Here is a 22,209-nt window from a genome sequence, read left to right on the forward strand (position 1 = left end):
GTAGGGTTTTCTCTTAAGAATAAAAGTAGGTGATTAAAGCATAGCATGCGTTTCATTAGTGTTCGTGGTTCAGTCTCCCCGAAGGACACAGAATGAGGGCATCACGTTTAGCTTTCCTCAGCAAATTCACTATTCGTATGTATTGGGCTCTTGGTTTTGTTCACACTGACGGTGGCGCTGTTAATGAGTGGGCCACCTACACCGCACACAATACAGTTTTTTTCCTAATAAGATAATGGCCCTTTTTGGTGCAATGACCAAAGCCTATAAACTTTACAATTTAGCTACTTTACAATTACTGTCCTGTCAGCCATTTTCTACCAGTAGATGGCGCCATTGGCACCATACAAAACATACTTAGGGAGTTCATGTCTCGCCCAATAAAGATACTATTCCCACTAAGGTATCTATTAAACGGCATGCAAAATGTAAAACATGTCAAGAAATCAGTATACACACATTTTATACAAGTGCCTTGCATTTCTGAAACTTAGAATAGCTTCTACTACCCAGTTTGCATGTCCTCTAAAGGCAACTCGTTCTAGGGTAAAATTTTACCTTCAGAACCTACTTACCCTATGTCACCCATTTAAAGGGGTTGCACAGATGTACCGATATATGAAAAACAGCAATAGGCTACGTTTAGGCAAGGAGTTAAAACGTTCTTGAACAGAACTTATATTGCCATAAGTGATACAGAAAACAACACCAAGCACAAGAACATAATTGAAACTCAGTGAATAATAAAGTTCATTGTAGTCTGAGCCCATGGGTCAAAGTTTCAACTACAAAAAGGGACATTCCATAGAAAAATGGCCAAATGGTGATCCCAGAGTCGTCGATGTAAGTCCACTGGTCAGAGACCAGGGGTTCAGCGTTGTGGAAGTCACATCTGGACTGAAACTGCAGCGTTCACATAATTCCATATTTACCTGAACGTATTCTGTGGCACTGGCACTGTGATGTCTTGGTTTTGGACCATTTTACACCTGTTTGGCCCAATTTGTAAAAAATCCACTCATGCAAATATCCCTGCTTGACATTGATTTAACAGAATCCAGAAAAGAGGACGGCAGCAAAAGGCTTTACACAACTTTATTGAAGTCCGTATATAAATACACATGCACATTTCAAATGTAAACCCAAGTGAACTCAAGTGCAGCCAAACGCTAAAACCCCCTTCGTCATGCCCGAACAAACCTTTACAAAAAAAAAAACGGCAGGCAACGAAGCATCCTTTAGCAGACCCAGAGCCCAGCTACACTGGACCGAGGCCCTCGACCCTACACATTCCTCTGTAGTCTTCCCGTGGTCTTAAATACAATGTTTTGTAATGCTTACATATAAATAAATAAATTTATCAAATGTGCACTCACAGAGTGAACTCTTATATACAGTATTTATAAGCCCTATGCAAATCAGCCTCGCCCAGTCTGATTAGCCTTGTGCCCATCCGCCCCTCCACAGAAGACACATACAGCACTACCCCATGTTCTCTGTAGTTACCATCAAAAGTCACGCGACGATGTAACCACCCTCCCCAGAATCCCCGACACACATTAAAGTCTAAAATAAAAAGGCAATAGAATATGGATTAAAAGCTACTCATCCCTGCGGGTGGCATCAGTCAAACTCATACATTCGGGATGCCAGTCTGGGAGAACTGGCATATTTTATAACGACAGGCGATAGTAGCGGCGTGTGTGTTAGTAGTGCCAAGGTAGAAAGTGTGACGCGAGTGAGTTTGTGCGTGCACATTTATGTTAGGTACTGGTGTGCGTTTGGGGCACGTGTGGAGCGAAGCAGACACCGTGATGCGATTGTGCAAAGTAAAGGCAACGTTCTGAGATTAGATTAAGGCCAAGGTGACGGAGGCAAGAGACAAACCTACATCACCAAAATATTCATAATCTCAATAAAAAGCCTCGGTGAAGAGGAGGGTGTGAAGAATGAGAATGTGGCAGAGACAGAAGTTAAGTCACACCTTTAATCAAGGTGTATTGTGTTTGATCTAGCTGTACTCAAGCAGTCCGAAGATCTCTGTTTGCAAGATCTAGAAAAAAGCTAATGAGGCATACAGTAGCACAACTGACTAGTTTCAACATTATGTATTAGCGCTCTTTTGATGCACGTGAAACTACCTGCCACTGCATTTGCCACTGGTTTAAAGGCAGTTCTTTAAGCAGCGGAACAGAGGGGATTCTGGGTAGCCATAAACCACTTCTGCAGTATGTGTGGCACCAGTACTAACTATAAAAACACATGGAGTGATTGTGCAACAAAAGAGTCTATGGAGTTTCAATACACTTAAAACCCCAGAGGTTTACTGTCCATCCAAAATTATGCACAGGGCCAAATAAGGTTAAGTTAAACTTGTAAATGTAGCTCTCTGACAACATACATACACACACACACACACACTGTATATACATACACCCATATATACACATTTACACGCACACAGATACATTCTCAGGAACAAAACGTAGGACTTCCCTTTCCATCACTCTGAAATCACAGTGCAACCGACAGCAAGTGTCCGCAGCACTGCTGTGTAAGACGGTGTGAAGGAGTGACCCAAGTGGAAAACTGAAAAATGAGAGGGGGATAAAAAAAAAAAAAAAAAAAGACATCACCTGCTATTTTGGCTGTTCAAACAGGGGCTGGCCTGCTCAGTCTGGGGGCATCTCAGCTCACCACTCAGCCCCCCCGGGGCCTTGCAGGCACTGCTGAAAGGCAGGGGGATGGTACACAGTGGGCTACACCCCTGGTACACAGTGGGCTCCTGATATGGCTTCTGATGACACCCTGACACCCCCCCTGACCCTCTTCACCACCAGCGTTTCTCCCACCTCAGTTGGTGTTCATTGTGACGTCATGGTTGGGCTCGAGGTCTTCATCCTGCTCGTTGTCATTTAGGTCTTCCTCGTCTTCCTCCTCGTCATCTTCGTCGCTCTGGGCGTTGGCCTCGCGGGCAGAGGTGCCGTCCTGCTCCTCCGGGTCCTCGCGGTCCAGGGCGAAGTAGCCCGTGCCCTTCACCGTGTCCTGGCGCTGGTAGAACAGGACGTATGCAGCTTTGGACTGCCAACACACACACACACACACACACACACAACACACACACACACACACACAGTACTGTGAGTACAGTGTCTGTGCGAGTTGTTCTTCCTCATAACAAAAGGTGCCACAGTAGAATTCCTAGCAATGCGAAAATCGTCAAATCTGCAGCTGCAGAAGCAGAATCTGAAGACGACAACTTGGCAAACTTAGTTTTACCACACCACCATACACCAGCACTCCTCCCACGAGTGTTAACAATACGACACCGAAAGGCCTGCAAAACTTTCTAAAAAAGCCTGGAATTGTAGTGGTGTACTGTGTTTGACTGATTCGAAAAAACTGTTCATTACAGTCTTTGTTACTAATCACTTTGTGATCAATAGCTAGATATTGCACAGAGACCCCTTGGACACAAACCTTTCAGCACAAACCATTGGTCAGTGTCGTCTAGTTTGTGACCAAATGCAGTACATACGTGTGCATCAGAAAATGTGCCTGATGTCACTTCCTGCTCGCTACCTAAATGTAGCGAGCTTGAAGTGTGACTTGAGCTAAAGTCAGAAAACAAATTCATATGAACACAACGCAACACTAGATAAATGTACCAGTGATTATTATAATATTATACGACTTATTAGAATAATATTTCAAGCAAGGAGTTTTACCCATACACAAGAACACAACTTTAAACAGCCTACCTCTTGACTCTGCAAAATGACTAATCTACTACAAAAAAGCTGCACTTGCATGGAGATCACCCATGTCCCTGGATCACATATGGGTTTCTAGTCAATGTTAACTAGACTGAGCTGAATCGTCACGGATGCATGTGCAAAGACGCCTCTTCTAGGCCAGACCCCTAGGCAGACTGGAAAAAGAACTAAGTAGATAAATAATCCCTGAAATAATCCCTTACCACAATCTGATCCTCACTGACTGGAGACACGATGCTGTCATCAAAGTTGTACCACTTGCCGTCGTCCTTGTTCTTAGTGTAGGCTGTATCTGAATTACAAGAGAATTGTGTGAGAATACCAAAGTGGTTCCTGGTGTGTGTGTGTGTGTGTGTGTGTGTGTGTGTGTGCGTGTGTACACGTGCTTGAACACTCACAGTGTCCTCCTCCCATTCCTCCATAGTGGTTGGACATAGCAATGAGGTCATAGAGACATGGCCCAGCGTTGGGGTTGATGAGGAACTCGGACATGTCCAGATCACTGTGGAACGTCAAACCTCTTTACTGTCATTTAAACTTATTTATAAAAAGTTTTAGAAAAAACCCTCAGAATTTATAGTAACCATATTATAATCCAATTATAATATTATTGTAGATAAGCATGCAGTAGTATGTGTATGTGATTTTATAGGAAAGTCTGTCTGTTACTCTTAGCTTAGCCACATCGGTGTGGTTCCACTGATTCTGGCAGGCAGTTACCGCAGGGGGAATTCAACGAGGGAGTCCAGCTTGTCCCTCATGTAGCGGCTGTAGGAGAAACGCTTGAGGTGGACCACCAGCACCGGGGGCAAGGACCACAGGTCCAGCTTCTTAGTGGCCTGCTGGTGCTGCTTGCAGCTCGGGCAGTACCTGTAATGGACCCGCACACACACACACACACACACGTCACAGGCGCACACACACGCGCATACTTGAAATGGTATTTCAGCACAATTTAGACAAAGGCGATGAGTGGAGAGACAACTGAACCAAAATACCAGAAGACAAACACTGACGGGCTATTTGGCTAAACACGTAGCGAACGCCCTTTAAAGCTAAGTGGGTTTCGTGGCTAGCGGGACCATTTGGAAGTGTAATTCTCCACACTCACCAAGGGTCCTCTGCTCCCAACTTCTCTTTGGTAGTAAAGAGTTCGATGCAGTCCTTCAATTTAAAGAAGGCCTTCTTCTGGGGTTTGTAGTCCATGCTCTCGTGCTTATCAAAGTTCTGAAGTAAAAAGCAGAGCAGGCTAATAAATTGTGTGGACACACTCAAGGCCAGGCCAACAGACATGGAAAGAGTTGCACTGCGGGCCTTACTTCCACTACGCTCTCATCAAAGTGTTTCTTCTTTATCTCCGGCTCCCAGTCCAGGGACAGATAGGACCTGTCTGTGGTGGAGAGGTTGGCAGAAATGTAACACAAAACTGTCCGACGTGTGACCACTGAAACACTGTGGTGTGCGCACACACTGCAGTGTAACAAACAAAAAAAACAACACCTTTAAGGCCCCGCACGCACGTACGCACACACACACACGTAAACACAGTTGAATACACAGGAAATGAGAAAAGTAAACAATAGAGAAAATCACAGCAGCAGGGTATCCTTTCTGTTTGATTTCCACTTTATCTAAACGGATGTGGGCATTGTCTCTGTGGTCAAGCTTGAACTGCGGGACAACGGCGCGGTAACGCCGGCGGGACTGCATGGGGGCGGGACTATGCGGGGGCCGTACCGCTGAGGCGAAGGTGTCCCTCATCGAACCGAATCTGCCGCGGTTCCTCCTTGATGAAGCTCAAGTCGGTCTTGCCCATGTTGTTGAACTGGAATGTGAAAAGTCGCTTTTTGTGGCCCGTGAGCTGTTGGCCTTTGGTCGAGTTCTCCGGGCCGACGCCGTTCTCCAGGTCGTTGTCCCCGCCCACAGAGTCCTCCGATTGGCTGTTGTCGTTCTCCGAAGGGAGTTCCTGATCTTGACTGGACTCGTCGTCTTGCTCGTCAGTCTCCATTTCACCTGAAATTAGAGGGACTACTCCGTATTGAAGACCAGATTTCCACTGCTCATTGACAAAATAGCCCCATCGACACGTTCCAGGACTGTCACATGCTTTGTTAGTATGCTTTGTTAGTATCGACACTCGAAACTTGAATTTACATGTTCTAAACAAATTCGTGTTTCAAAATGCTGAAACGTCAAACAAGCTGCGTTCAATATTAATTCAAACAACTGGTTGACTGCATTGGCTGTTAATTTTAAAAGGGGTGAATGCAAAGCTCTGGTTCCCTCTACCTGCCACTCTAGAGGGCCCCCACTTTGGGAACTCAAGAGTCATCTAGCCTCAAGGTTTCTGGTGCTCCAAATTAAGACTTTGCACAAGGTGTATGGACAAGGAAATGCAAAACTCAGGGCCTGTGTCTACAGAAAGCAGCAATACGGACCAGCACGGAAGTGCTTGGTCAGGCCGCTCGACTGCAGAACAGCGTACTTTTGAGCGGTGACCTCTATCGAGTTTTCCAGTCATTATGTTCTAAACGCTATTGACCGTAATTTAGGCTGAACAGCAAACAATTTATCGGGGTCGATGGCAACGGAGCCCGCTGTTGTCCATGCAGTCCCATCCATCACACTTTTAATTTATTAGGTCTCTGTAAAAAAAAAAAATAAAATACTGTTGGTTTTAGCTTAGAGGGCACCTAGACCACTCTGTGTGATGAGGAGTGTGTGCTAGTTTGGCAGGGCTGGCCGTGTTGTCTGCTGCTTTTTGTGAGTTCAGGCACGGGCACTGCAACCGCGTGCTTACTGGGCGAGCCTTCCTCCAGTATACCGTTGGGGGCGTTGCCGTTGATGGCGCGCTGCTTGGATGTGGTGGTCTCGTCCGAGTCCTCTTCCTCCGCGCTTGATCGCACGAAGCGGCTGCGAACGCGACAGGGAAGAAGCACCCCCTTTAAAAACGCGAGGGACGCGTCGGTGGGAGGCTGACTTTTCGTGAAGCGATAAAGGAAGGGCAAAGAGATAGGGAGGGAAGGGAGGAGAGGGGAGGAACGTACCACAGGCGAAGGAGAAGCAGGTTGTAGAACTTCTCCTCGCTGAGCGTGCGGGGGACGGTGATGAGGAAGGGCAGGCCGAAGAGCGGCGTGCTCGTGTGGTTGTAGCCCGACTGCTTGTACTTCTCCCGGAGGTGCACGGGGATCACGACGTGCTCCGTGTCCTCCAGCCGGTTCACCGCTACCTCGAACCTGAGGGGCGAAAGCGCGGCGTCAGGGAGCGGGACGCTTCACTCCCGAGGCGGCTTCACACCCGATCGGCCCCGACCGAAACCTCCGCGAACCCTCGCGATACTCACACGTAGATATCGTCCCTCTCCATTATGCTGCTCAAGTTCTCGTTGGTGGCGAAGATTCTATGGAAGCGGTGGTTGTAGATGTCCGTGACGATCATCTGCGCAACAGCGTAAGGACAAGGGAGGTGAGCGCAAACGGTTTTCAGCAGCGAGCTCTGCTGACTGTGTGGTCGGGTGCGGGGGCCGACGCGTTACCTTTTCGGCCGGCACTCTCGACAGGGCTGAGAGAGAAGCACAGAGGTCTGAGATGTAGCCCACTTTGGGCACCGTCAGCTTATACTGGAACACAAACGCACACGCGTGGCAACATTTTTAAAGGGAACGGCTGCAGAATGTGGCTTTCGGGCTGCTCGTTAAGACGCTCTATTGTAAGGGAAGCGTGCCGAGCTTACACGGACTCCGCGTACGCCCCACGTACCTGCATGGGCTTGGTCAGGGGGTCCAGCCACACCAGGTACACCTCCAGCGTCCGTTCCTTCTTCATGGGTAGCGGAAGCGTAAGGTAGCAGAAGGGGTCGAAGGTCACGGAGATCTTGGCGCACACGGGGCAGACGAGGGTGGACTTGAAGAGGCCGTGGAAGATGTCGACGATGATGGAGTCGTTCCTCTTGATGTGGTTCTCCCACGCTTCCTCCGCTACTACCTGAGGGACGGAGTCAGTGTGGGCGGGACTAGGGCGTGCACAGTAACTCCTGATCTCCGTGACGGGACGGCCGATTTGTCAATCATTACTGCAGCAGTGGCCGTTGCAATAGTGATAACACAGCAGGCTAGAACAGAAACTATCCAGATGAGAGTTCTATGGGTGTGTCGACGAAACACAGCATTCGCATGAGCCAACAAATCGAAGTAAACCGTTAAAAATACAGCGAGCTAGACTTTACGCATGCGCCATCACGAGCTCATTAGAGTGTTTCAATATCCTTCAAGCTCAATAGCAGGTACCAGCAACTTAATCCCAATAGAATCTTGATTTTGCCTGACATTTACACTATGACAGCATTTGCAATTTATACAATGTGGGGTAAACCAACTCTTTATATGGCGTTTTCATAAATCTGAGCCTGTATGTGTGTGTGTGTGTTTAGGACAATTATGTCTTAAAGCCGAATCAATTTGCTCCGAGCGCAGCGTAACTTTTTGCGGTTTGCGGTGGCCAGCGTGTTAAGCATCAGGGAGGGGGTGGCGTCCTACCTTGTCCGGCCGGCCCGCGGCGTCTTTCAGCTGGATGTAGGGCTTCTTCCTGATGCGGTTCAGGTCCTCGTGCAGGCCGTCCAGCAGGAAGGCCAGCAGCTCGTGAGAGTCCTGCTGCTGATAGCCTGAGAACTGGGGGGCGAAGCGGCCCACCTGGGTCTGCCGTGTCCCGGGGGGGGGGGGGGGGGGGGATGGCGTGGGGACGGAAGGTGGGGGTCAGTTCAGGGAATGCAAAATCTTTTTATAGGTTGATTCATTTCAGAAGGTGAAAAGCCTTTCTTGTCTAGTAGGAATAATACAACTTCAAGAACCCGAGATAAATATCAGTCCTAGTTTTAAAAGCTAATTGGTAATTACGAGGAACACGAAATATGCTCTAAAACCGTACAGACGTTGTTCCTCAGTTGTTCAACCCTAACCTTAAAAGGTCTGGGAGTGACGTAGCTGAATTTGCCAGACCAGAGCTGCTTGATGAGTTCGGCGTAAGCCTTGGCGATCTCCCCCTTCATCCCTAAAGGGTTGTCCTCGTTCAGTTCAGCCTGGAACTTGTCCTTCAGGAAGTACTCGGTGAGCGGGGGAATACTGCTCAAACACTGCAGGACAGGAGCAGAGGCCCGGGTGAGCAGTCCGGTGGCCCAGACCGGACGCCAAGCACAGAGGGTGTTTAGGTAGCCCGGCACGCCTCTGCTAAATGACTGCCAGTGATCAGCACGTGTCCGGTAAGCCAGCGACGACGTGAGCGCATCGATTGCTAACTGCCTGCCAAGCATTCAACAAGCCTCAGTAGACCAACAGAACAAACTCACTACGAACGATGACCAAAAACGACATGCGCGTAACAATTCACGCACGGATAAAAACACAGAAAGTCCGCGACTGGCGTTGGCAGGCGTGTCCTACCTGTGTAGCGGAGTTCATGAAGCAGGTGTTGCCCAGATTGGAGAGGCCACACAGGCCTGGCTTCTCGCTGTGCCTGCTCTGCTCCGAGTACTCGTAGCTGTTATACGGGGGGTAGGACGGGAGACTATAGCTAGAGTTTTTTACACTGCAGTGAAAGAAGGGGAGGGTGGGAGAGAGAGAGAGAGAGAGAGAGGGAGGGAGAGAGAGAGGGATACACGAAGAAGAAATAAAATTACAGGAAGAAAAGCATGCGATGAATACAAATGAACAGAAGACATACCACATGGATGGCAAACACAGTCCAAATAGGAATTACCACGTAGAACAAGCCTACCGGGTCTCCTAGTCCCACAACTACATGTAATATCCTATCAAACTGCCGCTCACACGCAAGCAAACGTGAGCACAAGCTAGCGGATCGAGCATGCCCCGCGGCTGCGGTCGGACACACAGCCCTCTCTCCTCCCCCCCAGCTAGTCCCCACCCCTCCACACCCGCCGAGCCCCCACACCCGAGAGCACATGGCTTTGCAGCAGACCTCCGAGCGCGGTGCACGCCTCCGTCCCACTGAGCGGTCTGCGTGGCTTCGGAGCTCAGTGCCCTCTCCACCCTCTCCACCCTGCATTCCAGCTCCACCCTCTCCGGCCTCGCGCACCACCAGCAGCACAGGAGCATGTCTGGCCCGGGGCGCCATGCCCCGGGGCCCCGCGCCCGGCCCGAGGCCGCCTCGTACACGGTCGGGGGGGGGGGGGGGGGAGGGGAGGAGGACGGGCGAGCTCCCTGGTCACCGGCAGAGCAGAAGAGCTCTGTGGGCCGGGAGTGTCATCCTAGCTCTTCCCGCCCCCGGTGCTCGGTGGGAGAGGCGGAGGGAGGGAGGGAGGGAGGGAGGGAAGTAGAGAGAGTGTGGGAGAGTGAGGAAGGGATGGAGAGATGGAGAGAGAGAGAGAGAGAGAGAGAGAGACAGAGAGAATGATGGGGAAAGGGGAAGAGAGGGAAGGGGAGGGGAGGATATTTATAGCAACGGCAGCAGCAGAAAGCTAGTACAGCACCTTTACGAGCCGGTGAGAGAGAGAGACAGGGGAGAGAGAGAGAGACAGGGGAGAGAGAGAGACAGGGGGAGAGAGAGAGAGACGGGGGAGAGAGAGAGACAGGGGGAGAGAGAGAGAGACGGGGGAGAGAGAGAGAGACAGGGGGAGAGAGAGAGAGACAGGGGGAGAGAGAGAGAGACAGGGGAGAGAGAGAGAGACAGGGGAGAGAGAGAGAGAGGGGGAGAGAGAGAGAGGGGGGGAGAGAGAGAGAGACAGGGGGAGAGAGAGAGACAGGGGAGAGAGAGAGAGAGAGAGAGAGACAGGGGGAGAGAGAGAGACAGGGGAGAGAGAGAGAAACAGGGGGAGAGAGAGAGAAACAGGGGGAGAGAGAGAGACAGGGGGAGAGAGAGAGAGACGGGGGAGAGAGAGAGAGACAGGGGGAGAGAGAGAGAGACAGGGGGAGAGAGAGAGAGACAGGGGGAGAGAGAGAGAGAGACAGGGGAGAGAGAGAGAGAGGGGGAGAGAGAGAGAGGGGGGGAGAGAGAGAGAGACAGGGGGAGAGAGAGAGACAGGGGAGAGAGAGAGAGAGAGAGAGAGACAGGGGGAGAGAGAGAGACAGGGGAGAGAGAGAGAAACAGGGGGAGAGAGAGAGAAACAGGGGGAGAGAGAGAGAAACAGGGGGAGAGAGAGAGAGACGGAGGGAGAGAGAGAGAGACGGGGGAGAGAGAGAGAGACGGGGGAGAGAGAGAGAGACAGGGGGAGAGAGAAAGAGACAGGGAAGAGAGAGAGACGGAAGAGAGAGAGAGACAGGGAAGAGAGAGAGAGACAGGGAAGAGAGAGAGACAGGGAAGAGAGAGAGAGACAGGGAAGAGAGAGAGAAACAGGGGGAGAGAGACAGGGGGAGAGAGAGAGAGACGGGGGAGAGAGAGAGAAACAGGGGGAGAGAGAGAGAAACAGGGGGAGAGAAAGAGAGAGGGGGGGAGAGAGAGACAGGGGGAGAGAGAGAGAGAGGGGGAGAGAGAGAGAGACAGGGGGAGAGAGAGAGAGACAGGGGGAGAGAGAGAGAGAGGGGGAGAGAGAGAGAGACAGGGGGAGAGAGAGAGAGACAGGGAAGAGAGAGCACCCTTCTGCTACACTAGCTGAGCTTGCACTATGCCAGGCACTCCAGATGAGACTCGGAAGAGAAGCCGTATTGTGTGACTAAGCATTTCTGAAGAGTCCTCGCTTCCTGTATCACAGCACATCTAGCGTGAACAGTGCACGGAGCAGCGCACCAGGGGGAAGAGAAGAAAACAAGGGAGCACTTCCAATAAAGAGTGAAGGTCACACACACACACTGCAGAGTCTGCGGAGCTATATAGTGGGGGGCAGGAAAACAGGAAGAGAGGAGGGGACCAGGGGAGAGATGGAGAGAGAGGAAGAACCAGAACCAAAAAAAAAGGAACAAGGAAGAGAGAGGAAAGAGGAAGAGTGAGAGAGACAAAAAAGGGAAAGAGAGAGACAAAATAGGGAAAGAGAAAGAAAATGTGAAGGATAGAAAATAAAAAATAAAAAAACAGGGCCCAACGGTTTCTGGTTGCCTCCACAAAGTTAACATCCACCTCCGTCTCCAGTGCTCAAGAAAGCCTTACATAACTCCACTGTGTCCATGTGAGATTATATATGCCATGTTAATTCACACAATGCCACCCAGGGTCTGGAGGTAGAGCTTCTCCCACAATCAATGTACAATACAATCATAATAACAACACTTCACCCAAAATATACTGGGATTAAAAGTTAGCTTCAGCAGAAAGTTCTCCAAAGCGGTCATACCAGAAAGCAACTTCGTGGCGGGGATTCATAAGCCAACGCTCACAAACACATGCGATGAAAATGAAGAAATAAAGGAAACTAATGAGTGAGAAAAGGACAGCCCCTGTATTGATACGGTCGATCGCCGACGTTGTCCGCCACCGAGGGCTAGCCCAAAGGCCCTGGCCGGCGTTAGCATGCAACGGGAGAGTGGACAAACACAAACTAGTGAACTACGGGACACTACAGACTAGTCTATACTAGCACTCTAGCAGCCCAGCTCTGAAGGCCTGTGTGTGTATGTGTGTGTGCTGATCGTATCGCGTCCGTATTCACCGAGGTGCTGATTGAAGTTGCTAATTCTCATAGTTGGTATTTCCTTCTGCCTTCACACCCAAAGGCAGCCGTAATTTTAAGGAAACACGGCACACATGCTATAAAAGTGATCGTGATATTCAAATGAGCCAAGTAAGTTTAAACTTAAACGTCATTAGTTTACACCTGCATCACAGTTCTTGCATAGCTACACTGCCCAGTGTCTTATTAAATTGTCCTGTAAGGCCAGAGTAGTCAAGGTCAGAGTGACGCCGCCTCTGAATATTTGTGCTAAATGACATACTTGAAAGAATACACCCCTGTGTTGATTTTTTGATATCACAATCCAAGGAAAGCTTTAATAAACTACAATTAACAACTATTCGCCAGTGTTCAAACCCAAAGGAACGACGAACATTTAGAAACAGACACTCCTGCGTAGATACAGATACATCTCCTCCAATCACGGCAAACCCCGGTTGCCTCCTGCCTTTGAATATGGGTGTCAAAACAGCCTGCCAGATGTTTTAGAAATACTCAAGTATTAATAAATATAAAACATCTGGCACATTTAAGGACGAAATAGTTCTATTTGATTCACTTGGAGGTTCCACTTTGTAAAAACTACACAATTAAAAACAGACATAGTGGAACATATTTATTCAAGCATAGCAGGAGCGACACTTTGAGGCCAGTCTCCTAAAACAAGGCAGTAATCATGGACATCAGAAAGCACTTATTCATAACCTTACTAATTAACTAACAGATTATTACTCTGTACGGTACCCTGTGAGTCCACACCAACCTACAGGTTTCCTATCCAGTCCCCAGAAAAAAAAACAAACACATTTTATATGGATTCTAAGAATTTATGACGATTTCAGTTCATGCTGACCTATTCATAGCTTCTATAAAATCCTTGAAAGTGTCCTTTTACAGGGAAGGACATGTGGGCTGGACCCTGGGATCAGACAGCACTATCCGCACTCCGAGTGCTGAAGCGTGTTGGGAATACGGTCTGAAGCTCTTTGCTCATTCTGGATTTAACGGAGCATGGCCGAAGAAATCAGCGCGCACACACACACACACACACACACACAGTCCTCAAGCTGGGCATCAGATCACAAGGACACTCCGTCCCAATACTCCAAACTCTTTTCTTCCTCCCATCCCTTGTGCACTTTGCAAGCAGCAAAACAGCCGAGAAGCTAACAACACAGCCCTCGTGTTAATGTTTTAAGAGAGTAGATTCAGTGCTGCTTGAGAGAGAACAAAAGAAAGGAGGGTGTTTGGCGTACGTCGACGGCTGTTGAGTAAAAACAAACACAAACCCATGCTGCCGTTTAGGTTATGTTAAACCCATTAATGCCCCGCCCACCCATTAAAGCCCCTCCCATAGAGCCACGCCCATTTTGGCGCTTACTTCCTGCTGCTGAAGCTGCTGCTATGATTGTTTGTGAGAGATGAAGGGGAGATCTTTGGTAAAGCAGAAAGATTGGAAGCACCAGATGACCTTCAAAAGATAAGAATACCATGAGTTAGAAGAAAAAAAAATTAAGGCCTGTATTAGCCTTAGAAATTGAAGGAAGCGTTATTACTCTGGGGGAAAAAAAAACTATGAAATGGGTTATGGCAGCAAAATAGGCAACGTATACATTGAACACAGCAAATATGCAGAAGTGTATGACCAACGAGAAGGTGAACAGAAAGTACAGAGTGTAAGAAGCAAGATAAAATCGGCCAGGCGCTGCCAAGAAGGAATTTGAGCCCAGTTTCTAAACAACATTCCTCAAACCATATAATAATAATAATAATAATAATCTTTATTTGTATAGCACCTTTCATACATACATGCAACTCAAAGTGCTTTACAGTATAAATAAAAGAAACATAAAAAGGAGATAAGACAAAAAGAAAATGTTAAAAGAAATTAAAGATAAAATATTAAAATAACATAAAATGTAAAAAAGTAAAGTAAACAATATAATAAAAAAGTAAAGTAAATAAGATACAAAGTTTAACTAAAAGCAGATCTAAAGAGGAAGTAAATATAAGAAGATAAAATAAAATATTAAAATTAAAGATATAAAGAAAACAAACAATAAAATAATTAAATAAAGTGACAAATTATAAAATAATAGACTAAAGTAGATAAGATTGAATGTAATAAGGAAAATAAAATTGAGTTTCTTAACTAAAAGCAGATCTAAACATGAATGTTTTTAGACTGTTCTTGAAACTATTCAGGGATGAAATGCCTCTGAGCTCTTCAGGAAGAGAATTCCAGAGCTTTGGGCCATAGTGACTAAAAGCACCCTCGCCAATCTTTAATCGGATTTTAGGAATCACCAGTAGATTACTGTTTGAAGACCTGAGAGACCTGACTGGAACATATCTAACCATCATTTCACTGAGGAAAAGAGGAGCAAGACCATGAAGACATTTAAAAACCATGACTAGAACCTTAAAATCTATTCTAAAGCTGACAGGTAACCAGTGTAGTAAGTGGAGTGCAGGTGTAATATGATCTCTCTTTCTCCTGCGGGTCAGAACCCTTGCAGCCGCATTCTGAACTCGCTGTAGGTGCGAAATAGAGCTCCTTGGAAGAGCAGATAGAACAGCGTTACAATAATCTAGCCTTGATGTGATAAATGCATGGACAAGTTTTTCACTATCAGCAGGAGAGAGCATATCTCGGACCTTAGCGATGTTTCGAAGGTGAAAGTAAGCTGTCTTGCATGTAGTCATGATGTGTGATTTGAAGCTGAGCTCATTATCAAAGGTGACTCCCAAGTTCTTAACACATTGTCTGGCATTCAGATTCATTTGATTTAAATAAGTCTGGACATCATTCCTTTGTGAATCACTGCCAAGAACAAGAACCTCTGTCTTCTGTTTATTTAACTGCAGAAAATTGTCAGACATCCATGTCTGTATATCATCTATGCAGTCAAACAGTGAGCAAATTGATTTTAGGGCTTTAGGTTCTAGCGAAATATAAAGTTGAGTGTCATCTGCATATTGATGATAACTAATACCATGTTTATTAATGATATGTGGTAACGGAAGCATATATAGATTGAATAGTAACGGCCCAAGAATTGATCCTTGGGGGACGCCACAAGTTATTTTTTGATGTGTGGAGGAAGAGGTACCTAATGCTACATAGTAATCACGCCCAGTTAGGTACGATCTAAACCAGTCTAAGCGGCGCTTAAATTAGCAGAAAAAAGACTGAGAGTTTGCCTGCATCCTTATTCAATTTCAAGTCATTTACTACCTTAACAAGGGCTGTTTCGGTGCTGTGGAGAGCTCTGAAACCAGATTGAAAAGTGTCATTTATTTGATTTACTTTGACATAGTCATTCAACTGGATTGACACTACTTTTTCAATGATTTTGCTAAGAAAGTAAAGGTTAGATATAAGTCGATAATTATTAAGAATTGTGGGATCAAGATTTTTGTTCTTTAATAGTGGTTTAACCATTGCAGTTTTTAAAAATTTGGGGAATTCACCCAATTGCAGAGACTGATTAACAATGGTTAGAACTTCATTTGCTAATGAGCTCAGAACCTGCTTGAAAAAGATATATAGATTATGGACTATTCCACCACTGTGAATGCAACTTTACCTTCCACTACTGCTAACCAGTCACCCATACACAACACAGGGGTGGGACAAACACCTCCATCACTCTGTTCACGTACGACGGTGAGAAGCAGAAGATCCACTAATCACTTACTTGGGTGCTGAGGAACCTCGAGGCCACGTTCCATCCTCGTTCTTCTGCTCTATAACTAGAACCTACAACGAAACAAAACCATCCTTCAAAAACACCTACAGGCCTTACGTTCTTATACCAAGCTCCCAGATCTTTGTAGCGATCTCTTGTATCTTTTGTGGCCCCTTGAACGATGACTCGAAGTATCTGGCCAAAGATACTCAAGTGGCTTTTTGAGTGGAAAAACATCAGCCACAATGTACGTGTGAGGTAAAGAAGTGTGATGCTACTCGTAAGCGGCAGATGACCGTAGCGTCTGGATTGGACCCATTTTCCTACCTGCCCCTGGTAGAGCCCAGCGTCCTGAATGGTGCTGTCTGGCTTGTTCAAAGGCTCGAACGTGTTGCTCATGTATTTGTTCCACAGCCTGGTCTCCCTCTCATCAGGAATGCTGAAGAGTTTGCGCATCTCCTTCTCAATGGTGTCTGAGAGGGACAAGTTGAACATCAGGCTTTGCTCTGACATCACATACTGCAGCACCTCGCATTGTGCAGACAGGAAGTCTGAGTCGAGTGGGCGGGTCGGTGGGCGGAGCCTGTAAGTCAGGTCTTGTGGTATTCGTTTGTTTGTTTTGTTTCTAAGACTGCCATTTAATTCACGGAGTTAAAAGAAAACAACTGTTTTGCCCTCATAAAAAATCAGGCTAGTGTTACTTTCAGTAACACTGAGTCAACAACAGACAACTTCTAAACAGGAAACTGAGCAAAATTGAGGCTGCTATGAAGAACTACACGAGTATAGATGGGAAAACGTCTAATAGTGTTCATGTAATTTCATAATAACATTTCAAAGCAACCATCTGCTGATGTGCCTGAAAAACACAGAATGCTAAAGATATTTGTAATCAAGTTCAGCAGTTTGTACAGCATGCAGTGTCTTTATCATCAACAAAACAACAGCAGCCAATAACCGCACTGCACTACTCCAATAAAAAAGGTTTTTCTCCTTGCCTGGTTCTCATGAAAATGTGTCAGTAAGACAAGAAAGAGGGGGAAACCCAGTGTGCAGGTAGCTGTCCGAGACCTTCCCAAATGAGGCTGACAATGGCCCTGCTGTCTAGTTATTTATTTTTACAGGACCAGGAGCCTTTTGTTCGTGTAGCACGAAACCCACGAGTCTGTCTGAAGTCATTTTTCAGTGCATGCAAGACAGAATGACTATGAGAGCACGAGTGACTTATCTCTCTAAACCAGACGTGCGCCGAGCCTTATCGAACCCCAGATAGGTAGCCAGCAAGTACAGCGCTGTAATGCTAGAAACACACCTATCGTGTCAGCTTTGCTGAAGCGTCTGGTGACGATATTGTCCATGTTGCCGTCTTCGCATAGCTTGAGCTCGGTGAGGTAGACCTCCACTTTACAGTGCTTCACAAACATACCCTGCTCAACCACCTGAGAAGAACAAAGCAGAGGAGATAAAGGGGCCGTCACAAACTCCACCGGTTCTGCCCGTTAGCCACTGCTGGCCCAACGCTGGACGCACAGCACGTCACACAGTCAGTCGGGATATTGGGAAAGGAGTAACCAGCATGGTAAAAACCAACCGCTACAACGAAGAAAGACATTTCTCTGTTTTTCTCAGATACGGTGGCCGCTCAAGACTTCATTCATTAAATGCTTTAATATAAGGAAGCTGTTAATATAACACCAGTAACTCACCATTAGAGCGGTTCACTAGGCCAAACTAAATGTATCTGGCATTACTACAAGTAGAGTAGCTTGTGATTTTGATAATAGCTAGATTTGAATTTGCAAACATTTAAAATGCACCTGTTAAATTAGAATACTTCATTCTGTTAGAGGGACTTTGATCAGGAAAATATTATTCCTTTACACTGATTGTGGCTAACAGAACAACTAAAATAATTTAAAATAAATAAATAAATTGTTCCCCCTCCCCAAAACATAATCAAGGCAGCAGCTGGTACAAATGCAGTGAGTGCTCAGTACCACACAATGGCAGTCAATGTGTTAAAACAAGCAAGAGTCTCTTAATTTAGCAACCAAGCACAGAGACAGCTGAAGGGTCCAATCCTATTTATTTCACACAGCCCCTCCACTAATGGCTCAGCACACCATAAGAACAAACTGCCTCAGAGTCTTGGTTCAAACCCTTCATAGTTACTTCCACAGCCAAAGTGCATGAAGTATTATTGTGACTGCTACAACTCTTCATTGAGCCAAACAGCCCACTCTGGTCATGACTGCAACTCTTGCCATAGTGTTTTCTCTTTCTTTCTCTCTCTCTCTCTCTCTCTCTCGCTCTGTCTGCTTGTCTTCCCCTCAGCCTAACTCCCTTTCCCTCACTTTCTGACCTCCGCCAACATTCCTCTTCTCTCAAAACAAGGACGCCCCAAAGCAGACACCCAGAATCAGATTCTAGGCCACGTAGAGAGCCACAAGCACACTATATTCCAGTCCACCGAACCGGGAGCCCCAAAAGTGAGAAAAAGAAGGAACCTCTTGCAAGCTGTGCCTAGCAGACCGCTCCATGTAGCCTTTCAGTCACCCAGAGGCCCTCTGAAAATAGAAACGCACCGGCCACTTGACACCCCCTGTGACATACATGGCAAAAGGGGAGGATCGATCGGGTCAAGAGAAACCCCAGAAGCAGCCATGATGCCATGACTGGGTAAATTTGAACAAGTGATATCGGAAGTGAGAAAGGCCTAAATGGTCTCTGTGGAGTCAACATACAGAAGGCCTAGAGGAAATATCCCAGGCTACTTTAAAGGGTCTGTGTGTTATTTATTTTTGAACAAAAATAAAATCAATATAAAGAAACCGAACCCTTTGCTGTACATCTATAGCAAAACAACATTTTACATACAAACATAAAGCAAAATCAGAATAAACTTCATTTATGCTATGAAACTCAACTAACTCTTTTTTTTATAATGGAACAGAGGAAAACATGAAATTCAATCCATAAGTTCACACACAAAGGTTTATGGTGTTTTTAACACCATACACCACTACTGATCAATGTTTCATGCTAACTTGATTCACCGATTCCCTTTATCAATCACATACCACATATCACTCACATATCTTTTAAAACAACATGTGTTGTGAAAAGCGCTATACAAATATATTTTATTTGATTTTGATTTGATATCTGTACTCGTATTTAGAGTGAAGGAGAAATACCTTTCGGGCGATTGGTTCCTGTGCCTCAGTCAGCCCATACCAACTCACTAACTTATTCCAACCCTCAGTGGGCACAAGGATGTAGTCCAATTCATCAATAAGATGCTCCTTAATGGCAAGTACATCACCATCTAAAAAAACATTCATCAAACAAATACCCGTTAGTCATGTGAATTAGAGCAGAACTTTTTCTACATCTATCCGTTATTTTTATTATTTGCATTGATTTCAGTCATATTTACGATCAGAATTTGTACTGTAACTTCAATAATGTCTCATCTTTATAGTTTAATTGTTCAAGCCAATTTCGGTTTAAGAAATATGCGTCAGTTCAGACTTTTAGCTGAAATCAGCACAATATTCAAGCATCAGCTAACCTTTAAGGAGGCCTGAATTGTCCACTGGTCCAGGGTAGACGTTCTGATCTCCCATCTGGTACTTATCCCAGCTGTCAAAGCCCACATATTTTTTCCACTGTTTGAACCAATGGCTGTCTATTAAGTACCTGTGAAATATCATCAAAACAAACTTGATTGGTTAACCTGAATAACAACCAGGGTTCCCACACCTTGGTTAACATCAAATTCAAGGACCTTTCAATGACTTTCCAGGACCAACTTCCTCAAATTCAAGGACTGCACCTGGCACCATTTACCTACTGTTACCCCTGAATATGTTGTCAAAAAACGATGTTAATTCAATGCAAATTCAAAAGACCAAATGCCAATTCAAGACATGCATCCTGAAATGTTCTGTGCATGACATTAAGCGCTGATTAAACGAAAACTTAATTCACACTCAACATGACTGGCAATTTAGCAGTGGACCTGTGAGAAGGTGACATTCACGTAAAGCGGCTACACATACGTTAACTACCTACAGGAAACACTAGCTTTCGGTGCTGAACAAACAAACAAACAAAGATTTCTCTACAGGAGAATGACCAAACTTTTGCAAAGTAAAAGTCCCTGTAGAATCAACATAATTTAAAATGAACTTGTGCTGGCAAAATAATGACACGTTGACAGTAGACAAATAATAATATCAATAATACACATATGCATATACACATACAGTACATACATAAAACAGAGGAGCAAAGCCATATAATGAGATTAGAACTATAGATCTCTAGAGAAATCTGGTGTGAGATGATTCTAGCATTTTACAAGTTTTTTAATCTACTTAATGAAGAGTAATATGAATATAATTCATTCATAAAGAGAAAAAAAGGCTTTTAACCACTCCACTTACTTTTATTTTGCTAAAAGTACGACTACATTTATGGCATCAGAGAAATCCGAACTTTAATTTTTCGCATAAAGTAAAATGGTATCAAAAGAATGTTAAGTTTGAGATTAATCCTGTTTCTAGTGTCCATGCAAAAACTTTGTGAATGTTGACATGAAAAAACAAATGCTCCTGGAATTCATCTTCTGATTTACAAAAGGTACATGAATCCACATAATGTTTAAATCTTATCTTATTTATTATTTTGAAATGAGTCTCTTTTACTTTAGAAGATATGGGCCATTTGACAAGCCATTGTGGTTTTATAATTTGTATTAGGATGTTTTGTGAAAGAATCTCTATTACATCTTTTGTCTCATACCATCAGTGATAATCTTGTTATTGCACTTGAAGTCAACTAAGTTAGTCATTCACCTTTAACATCGAAACAGTCAACTCTGAATATAAAATGACATTTTTGATTAATTGAATTAATGCTAAAGGAATCACTTTGCAGACTTTCTTAAAATCTTTATAAAAACTATCATATCAGATCATATTTTTCAACAAAGGATGAGAAATTTAAAACATTATGACAATCTTTTTCATAGCAATCTTTTGTAAATATTGACTTCCTACCAACTGTGCCCTATTAATCCTTGACTGCGGTCTTCATCCATGTGAAATTTCAAACTCCCCAAAATATTCAAGGACCTTCAAGGACAACTGTCTTTTATGCCTGTTTTCAAAAACTGTCCAGGGCCTTGAACTTATTTTTTCAGATTCACAAACTTTCAAGGATTTCAAGGACCCGTGGGAACCCTGAACAACATTCTTGGGCACTTGATCTTCATTCTGGGGTTCACACGGACACAGATACCACATCTAAAATGACCCACACCTTTCTCTGAGCAGGTCTCTATCAGCAGTGATGACTGCTACATGTCTCCTTTATTTACTTGGAGTTTGCATACAGCATCATGATCTAAAAGGTATCCAAACCACTCTTGTAAGGAAATCAGGCCAGTGGTTCAAGACTGAGACCTTTGACTCTTGCCTGCCAGAATATCAGTGATTATAACAGTATGTGGTGTACACAGATGTACTGGACATCATGTATGGAAGGAAAGGCGCGTGAACGCGAGCGCGTGACGTTAGAGCCACAGGCCGACTGGCTAACAGTGCCGCTAGCTGCCTGTCAACACGGCCTGTGCCACTTTATTTACAGTTAACCTAACGTTTGACAACAGGCGACAAGGACCGCCGGCAGCTATATCGACTCTACGAACGCTTGCGGGCAAGCTCTCACCAAGTATCCCCCTTCCGCAGCTGGGTTTTCAGCAGCGCCGCGACCTCTCCTCTCTGAGTCTCCAGATCAGCCGCTCCGCCCTCCGCCATCTTTCCTTAGACATCTCCCGCTGCATTGTGGGATGGGGAGCGTCACTGGACGTGCCGACGTACGTCAGGCGAACGGACGGCCGTGTTCGGCCAATCACGATTCAGATCGGCCTGCGTCTGTTCTTCAAGCGTCTTGGGGGCAGGATGGCCGCTGAACGCTCGGCGTGTTTTTTTTTTTTTTTTTTTTTTTTTTTAAATTTATTTCGGACTGTTTGTTGATAAGACAGAAAGAAATAGCACACTTGAGAGAGAGAAAAAAAAGACAAAAATCAGTTCTACACACAATAGTCTTACTACACAGTC

The 22,209-nt window shown here is 45.6% G+C and overlaps 1 protein-coding gene across 14 annotated transcripts; it reads right to left on the reverse strand.

Moving 5' to 3' along the window:
- Positions 1–1,079: 1,079 nt before the first annotated feature.
- Positions 1,080–21,957, reverse strand: usp15 (ubiquitin specific peptidase 15). 14 transcript variants are annotated; one of them, XM_077004795.1, is made up of 22 exons: positions 21,818–21,957; positions 19,656–19,783; positions 19,279–19,409; positions 17,394–17,520; positions 16,409–16,554; positions 16,091–16,152; positions 13,771–13,860; positions 9,211–9,355; positions 8,730–8,903; positions 8,311–8,469; positions 7,535–7,759; positions 7,312–7,395; positions 7,120–7,214; positions 6,824–7,012; positions 6,601–6,689; positions 5,514–5,789; positions 5,096–5,166; positions 4,888–5,003; positions 4,497–4,646; positions 4,175–4,278; positions 3,980–4,068; positions 1,080–3,081 (listed from the first exon to the last, which is right to left on the reverse strand). In XM_077004795.1, exons 1-22 carry the CDS (start codon positions 21,904–21,906, stop codon positions 2,854–2,856), a joined length of 2,967 nt encoding a protein of 988 aa, XP_076860910.1. In that variant the 5' UTR covers positions 21,907–21,957; the 3' UTR covers positions 1,080–2,853. The 14 variants fall into 14 exon arrangements, 11 of the variants coding, with proteins under 11 accessions (XP_076860910.1, XP_076860909.1, XP_076860908.1 ...); XM_077004794.1 differs by having other exon boundaries at positions 6,577–6,689; XM_077004793.1 differs by having other exon boundaries at positions 5,514–5,804; positions 6,577–6,689.
- Positions 21,958–22,209: the final 252 nt, after the last annotated feature.

The sequence above is a fragment of the Brachyhypopomus gauderio genome, chromosome 5 (assembly GCF_052324685.1).
Source record: "Brachyhypopomus gauderio isolate BG-103 chromosome 5, BGAUD_0.2, whole genome shotgun sequence".
NCBI lineage: Eukaryota > Metazoa > Chordata > Actinopteri > Gymnotiformes > Hypopomidae > Brachyhypopomus > Brachyhypopomus gauderio.